This window comes from Palaemon carinicauda, chromosome 20, assembly GCF_036898095.1.
Source record: "Palaemon carinicauda isolate YSFRI2023 chromosome 20, ASM3689809v2, whole genome shotgun sequence".
In the NCBI taxonomy this organism is placed as follows: domain Eukaryota; kingdom Metazoa; phylum Arthropoda; class Malacostraca; order Decapoda; family Palaemonidae; genus Palaemon; species Palaemon carinicauda.
This window is the reverse complement of record NC_090744.1, coordinates 65752137-65759636: the sequence shown is the minus strand read 5'-3', so window position 1 is coordinate 65759636 and position 7500 is coordinate 65752137. Positions and strand designations below refer to the sequence as shown.

Here is a 7500-nt window from a genome sequence, read left to right as displayed (position 1 = left end):
AACCAAACTATAATAGGTCACAATGTAATGGGTAACTGAATTACAATGTAACATGTAACCAAACTATAATAGGTCACAATGTAATGGGTAACTGAATTACAATGTAACATGTAACCAAACTATAATAGGTCACAATGTAATGGGTAACTGAATTATAATCTAACATGTAACCAAACTATAATAGGTCACAATGTAATGGGTAACTGATTATAATCTAACATGTAACCAAACTATAATAGGTCACAATCTAGTGAGTAGCCCAACAACAATAGATCAGTGAAGGTAGACTAAATGATTTACTGCTTATTGAAGTTCCCATAGTAAGCTGATAGATAAAGTGCTACCCCTTCCTGCACCAAGTCGTATTGCTCCTGAAAAAAAAGAGAGATGTGTGAAAATAAAAGCAATGAGATTAACGTGATTTTGAATACGTAAATATTCAATCTGTTGGGGATAATACAATTGAAAATAGGTCATTTATAAACGAGAAATATTTCACTCAAAAAGAAACTGAAGACTTTTTATTTTTAGTCCTTTAAGTGCTTCGATAAACACCAGTTTTGCAATGTGATATGGATAGGCAAAATACCTAAGAAGGTATACGATATACTGATCTTGTAGGTCCTGTAGAGAGTAGGGTTCCCCTACGGGATAGGGATAAAAAAAAGCAGCCCTTAAAGAAAAACCATAAAAGAAAGACTAAACTTGGATTAGACGAAATAGATCGAGCTGCCAGAATGAACGTGATATCTATAAGCAAGGTAGAAAAAATATCCCTTCTGCTTTTTGGTATTTATGAAGGAAACGTTTGCAATTATTTTAAGGTAGAGGAAGAGATTTATGTACTAATCATATATATCTTTTGCAACTGATTTTAGTAGCGGTTTTCACGTCCACCATTGCTTCATACTTTGAGAGAAACAATGTCAGCATTGTTCTTACACTTGATAGTCATATTTCATTATAAGGATGAAATATAATCTTTAATGAAAATATAGGTATCGTGAAATACCTCTATCTTGATTGGATGTCCTCACGACGACCTTTGTCTGGCGTTTCCTGTTGGAGGGACATAGCTTGTTGAAAGAGGTTTTCCATTTGTACCCAGAGCATACCATGCTCAAAATCTTCCTTACACAATAGATACATATGTGTGCTATCAGCAGTATTAAAAGGAAGTCGAACCAGAGCACAGTCGCATATCTTGACCCTCATAGGACTGCCCTTAAAGATTTAGTTCATAGCGAGGGGCAGAAAAAGGGACGGAGTTTAGGGGAAAGAAACCAAAAGGATGAGAAGTAAAAGACGAAGAAGTTAGAAACCAAAAACTTAACTATGGATAAAGATAACATTTTGCAAAAATGTTAATTGAAAAAAACTAATGAAAAGGGCATTTTTTTTGCATCTCAGATTTTATCATAATTGTAAATAAAATGAGAAAAATAGAGCATCTGTCCTTATTACACATCTTACTCAAATTTTCTAAAAAGAATTCTGTCAAATTGTTCATCTTTATGAAGTTAGGGACTGGAAGAACTAGAATATGCTTTTAAGAGAGGGGATATACTAAAAGAATTTCTCTTAAAAGGTAAACATCTCTCTTGCCAATAAAATAGAATAAAATATTTATTAAACATCATTGTAAAATGTATATTGAATGTAATGAATAAGAAATTAATGAATTATGAGATATTGAAAAACAAGAACTGATTATTGAACTAAGGTTACTAAGGACAGGGATGGCTTGCTTGTTTTGTCCTGAATTTTTGGCCTACATCATGTTTACTTTCTTTTCCCTGAGTCTACATCATACCCTTGTGAATTAATTCTTACTCTGCTACCTTAAGAGAGGGTGTTGTAGCTTTAAAAGTTATCTAATTAAGATAAGGGTGCTTACTTGTAGGTCCAGGCAAATAATTCAATAAGGACCACCTACATACCCTTGTGAGTTAACTCTTACTCTGCTACCTTAAGAGTGTGTATTGTAGCCTACAAAGTTATTTGATTGAAAGAAGGGTGCTTACTTGTAGGTCCAGGCAAATAATTCAATAAGGACCACCTACATACCCTTGTGAGTTAACTCTTACTCTGCTACCTTAAGAGTGTGTATTGTAGCCTACAAAGTTATTTGATTGAAAGAAGGGTGCTTACTTGTAGGTCCAGGCAAATAATTCAATAAGGACCACCTACATACCCTTGTGAGTTAACTCTTACTCTGCTACCTTAAGAGTGTGTATTGTAGCCTACAAAGTTATTTGATTGAAAGAAGGGTGCCTACTTGTAGGTCCAGGCAAATAATTCAATAAGGACCACCTACATACCCGATGAATATCTAGAACTTTCATTCGTTCCTGCCTCATTTTTCACATAAACTGCGAGTTGATATGTTGTATAGTGGTAGAAGTCACGAGGGAAGTCTATTATGTAATCATGTAAATTCTGAGCCGGGAAAGAGTCTGCATGTATGTTGCCACTTTTGGGGTCTCTTGCCGAATTCGTTTTATATTCCCACACTGCCTCGATGTCCAAATCTCTGCCATTGATTTTTCGACAATCATTCTCTAAGGTGACACTGCATTGTTTACGTGATTTGTAGTCACCACAGTCTATCTTTTCGACCTTGATTGCTGGCACTGTAAAAGAAAATCGTGTTAATGGAGCGAATCAAATATTAGACTTTCATCGGACTGGGCCTTCAAAATTGGAAAGCGGCTGGATGCAGCCCATAATCTTCACCATCTTCCTCCCACGAGCATCGTGAGTGGCCGCCACCTTCTCAAAGCTAATTCACGTAAACATAACATTAATTTTAATAAAACATAGGTAATCATGATACTTTAATATTGACCTACGTGGCTGGCGTTCGAAGCACCTCCATGTGCTGCTTGCCAGAACAGAGGAGAAATGCATGTGGGTGGAGCATGTTAAAGATTGTGGGCTGCATCCAGTCTTAGTCATAAAATATGGACGATAAAAGAAGTTTCAGGACAGAGTAGTCTCATAATTTTATTTATCATACTTTTAATTCACATAGTAAGTAGCATATACATATACATACATATACATATATATATATATATATATATATATATATATATATATATATATATATATATATATATACATACATACATATATATATATATATATATATATATATATATATATATATATATATATCCTGTATACACATACACACACACACACACACACACACATATATATATATATATATATATATATATATATATATATATATATATAAATATACATACACACATGTCAGCATCTATCAAAATAGTACCAAGGTCTATTGTGTATTATCAAATCTTCACATAAAGAAGAGCATATACCTTCGGGATCAGTTTCGTGAGAGATTTCCTCATATCCACTGAATCCAGCTTCGTTTCCGATGGCAATCCTGAATGTAACACGGGCATAAGGCAGAGGTTTTGGGAAGGAGACCTCTGTAGCCTCTGTTTCCTTGACTGCTGGGTTTTCTGTCGCCTCGCCACATGCAATAGGTTTGACCTGAGGTGAAGCGAGATAAAAAGAATAAAAGATGAATGTACGTTGAGTACAAATGCTGGTTGCATAGGGAGGAATGCTATGAGCTATCTCTTTTCAGATACACAAAACTCTTAAAATTCGCCGTAAAAAAAACGGTAAACATCCTGGATTAAATGTTGCCAGTCATTTACCGTTTTAGAAAAACGGATATGTTGACGTTAAAGTGTGTAATATTACGGTCACCAACCGGTAAAAGATAATAACAAAGTAGAGTAAAAATTTCGGTCGCCTGTAGTTTACTGAAATACAGATGGGAACAGTATATTTTTATGAAGAATATCCGATCAAAATTACGGTTTTTTTTAACAGTGTATTTCACGGGATGTTGGAATACTTGAATCGCACAAAGTCTAGCTGAAGATCTTATCCTAAAAGGAATGACTCCAGAACAAGTCATACAAAAGGTTGGGAGACTCAGTGTAGAGGAAATAAAATAATCTCAGTATAACTTGAAGGTAAGAAGTCGCATAACACGAGGAGTCGCGTAATACGAGGCAGTCATTTCCCCCAACATGAACAAGAGCAATAATCTATGAGAAATTAAATAACCACAAGAAAATCTCACCTCATATGTGTATTTATAGCTTATATTTCCCTCCACGTCCGATGGTCTATTCCATTTGTATGTCACTGAGCCAGAATCTTCAAAGATTCTTTCAAGAGAAGGTGGAGTGGTTGGTCCTGTGAGAAAGAAATACACATGCGAATATTTATATATTTGAGGCAAAAAACTTGGGCTGCGATGGTTCTAATGGAAGATAAGATGAAATATTATTTATTGTATTTTCAGATTAATAAAATATAGACCAAAAAATACATTTTAGTAAGGACATAACAAGAGCACACTTGAAAAACAAGTTTTAACTTTTGACGTTCCACCGATTCAACTGCCTGATTAGGAAGATCATTCCACAACTTGGTCATAGCTAGAATAAAATTTTTAGAATACTGTGTAGTGTTGTGACTCATAATGGAGAAGGCAAGGCTACTAGAATTAACTTTATACCTAATATTACGAGCAGGATGGTACTGCCAGGGAAGATCTGAATGCAAAGGATGGTTAGAGTTATGAAAACTTATGCATCATGCATAACGAACTAACTAAACGACAGTGTCAGATTAACATCTAGATCAAGACTTCTTCTTTGTGTGCACCTTTCCCACTTCCATGTGGGGTCGATGTTTATGGCCAGCATTCTCCATCTACTTTTGTCCCACACTTCATCACCGGTTAATCCCTTTAATCGAAGATCATCCTCGATACAGTCCATCCACCTTCGCTTTGGTTTCCCTCTCCTTCTCGTTCCCTGTACCTCCATTTCCATCACTCTCCTCCCAATATACTGTTCATCTCTTCTCATGACATGACCGTACCACCTCAGTCTACTTTCTTGGATCTTATCTGATAGTTCTCTAACTCCTGTGGTACCCCTATTTACCTCATTCCGTATCTTTTCTCTTCTTGTCACCCCACACATCCATCTCAACCAAGCTGAGGTTGGCTTGCCCCTCCCCCCCCCCCTCAGGGGCTAGGTTATCTAGATCAAGACTAAGAATTTGTATTAAACTCTACTCAACTACTTGGCAAACAAGATATAGGACCTGTTTGGATCTATGATTGTGAGAGTCTACCAATGGGTTATTATCAATATTAGTTCATAACTTGTTCCTGCTCTTCTGTTAATGTGAAGAGACATGAAAATGATTGAGCCAGATGAGAAATGGGGACGTTTCTAGGAAATCTTATTCTCAGGAGAAACAGAAATACTAATGTCGCCACATATATATTTATAGCAAACGTTCTGACATTCTAAATGTCATCATCAGTGCTACCTAAAGTGAAAATAAAAGAAACAATACAATTTCAAATAAAAATTTACATAAAATAAGTAAAGAATTATTAAAAAATACATACAAATTGAATGAAAAATCAGTCTGTTACGAAAAGGGGGACAGCAGAGGTATTGCAATTGAGGTCAGGCATAAAATATTCCATGTGAAGAGATTTAAATATTCTTGATTCACTGAAGAGTAAGAGTTGACTATCTTAAAATGCTCACTTGGTGAAACGAACTTACATATTTCCTGACGTTCCCTAACATCTGAGTGTTTTGGATTACTAAGAGGGAGACCCATTCTGCTCGACTTTCCAATATGATTATCGGTCCTGACTTTGAAGTGCTGGCACGATAAGTGCTTCCCAAATAGCAAACTTAGCAGTTTGGACATGAAAATTTGTAAATAACTGATGATCTAATGGCAGTCAGCAGGCGATCTTTAAAACGAGAAAACGATCTAATTTAAAACTTATTTACAAAAATAAACCTAAAATCTATTTGTGGACATGTCTTAGAGAAGTGTTTAAGGTACCCGGCTCGCATGCCTGTATATGGGAATATAGGACGAAAAATGAAAAATCCTGTTAAGAATTCCCAGAGGTTCGTATATATGGCAATGGAGAATGCGTATACGAAATATTTTGTCAAAATTCTTCTTACTTTCATGGTTACAAGGTAATTAGTAAAAGTAACTCAATAAGCCAAAAACATTGATCTCTAGAAGAAAATGCAGTATTTCTTCTGTTATCGTGAATTTTGATAATCACAATATTTTAATATTGAAAAAATTGGTGGCAATCTTCCTGAACACTAACAAGTAAAAATGAACTTACTTTGAGCTACAGTTGCTATTACAGTTACTGCAGCCTCCCCAGGTTCCTCTACACCTTCGTTGATTCCCGATACCTGTAAAGATTTGAAAATTGAGTTCAGATTTGTAGTAATCGATTGTTCTATTCTCTTATCACTGTTAAAAATCTGTATTAAAAAAGAAACGGTAAATGCCTGGCAACATTTATTCGAGGATTTTTCCCATTTTAAGAACGGATATATTGACGTAAAGGAGTGATATTACGGTCACCAACACGTAGAAGATAACAAAGTAAGTTAAAATTACGGTCGCCTGTATTTTACTGAAATACGGCTGAGAATAGTATATTTTTACGGAGAATTTCCGATTATTATTACGGTTTTTTTTTTTTTGACAATGTAGAAGATAAAGGCATTTGGGGCTGGGTTGCCACTAAAATGAAATATTAATCAGGTAGTTTGTTATATGTGAGATGATTATATGAATAAAAATGTTTCTTAATATATACACTGTTCAAAATAACTTGCAATTTTAAGGGGAAATATTCCATAAAAATATACTGTTCTCAGCCGTATTTCAGTAAAATACAGGCGACCGTAATTTTTACCCTACTTTGTGGATATCTTTATACGGGTAAGTGACCGTAATATCACTCCTTAACGTCAATATATCCGTTTTTAAAAAGCCAAATATCTGGCAACATTTATTCCAGGATTTTTACCTATTTTTTACGATTTAGAAAAAAAAACTCGTGACTTATTTCTTTAATAATAATAATAATAATAATAATAATAATAATAATAATAATAATAATAATAATAATAATAATAATAATAATAATAATAATAATAATAACAGTCATGTAAATGAAAATATCACAAGGCCATATTACTTACATGGATCGTGTAAGATACGTCCGGATCTAGGTAGTGTATAAAGTATGATTCCTTTGTGGTCTTAAACGTTCCAACAAGCGTTTCATCTTGAGTTTTGTAGACGTTGATGACGTACTCTTTTATATCTCCAGTCGGGGGGAAAGACGGTGCAGGATCCCAGCCTAAAGCGATGGAACTGTGCGCGCTAACATTTCCCGTTATCTTTACCTTTTCAGGTGCTGAAAAAGAACCGAAAAGAAATAGCTTACATTAGTTAAAGGAAATTAATATATACATGTGCATATATAGGTGTATATATATATAAAAACAACAACAACAAATGCAGCTGTTTCTAGTCCACTGCTGGACTGAGGCCTCAGAAATGTCTTTGTTCATGGTCGGGTGT

At 34.8% G+C, this 7500-nt stretch overlaps 2 protein-coding genes across 17 annotated transcripts in view; one reads left to right on the top strand and one right to left on the bottom strand.

Annotated features, from left to right (window-relative positions):
• Positions 1-7500, top strand: part of LOC137614297 (cytochrome P450 4c3-like) — a 98019-nt gene that overhangs the window by 29191 nt on the left and 61328 nt on the right. The gene's annotated exons all lie outside the window — the stretch shown is intronic.
• LOC137614296 (uncharacterized) overlaps positions 215-7500 on the bottom strand; it is a 25658-nt gene continuing 18372 nt past the window's right edge. For both annotated transcript variants that reach the window (XM_068344035.1, XM_068344034.1), the window contains 6 exons: positions 7116-7333; positions 6242-6314; positions 4136-4251; positions 3354-3531; positions 2322-2633; positions 215-371 (listed from right to left, as the gene is read on the bottom strand). In XM_068344035.1, coding sequence (XP_068200136.1) covers positions 304-371; positions 2322-2633; positions 3354-3531; positions 4136-4251; positions 6242-6314; positions 7116-7333 — 965 coding nt within the window. In that variant the 3' untranslated portion in view covers positions 215-303. The remainder of the gene's footprint in view (positions 372-2321; positions 2634-3353; positions 3532-4135; positions 4252-6241; positions 6315-7115; positions 7334-7500) is intronic.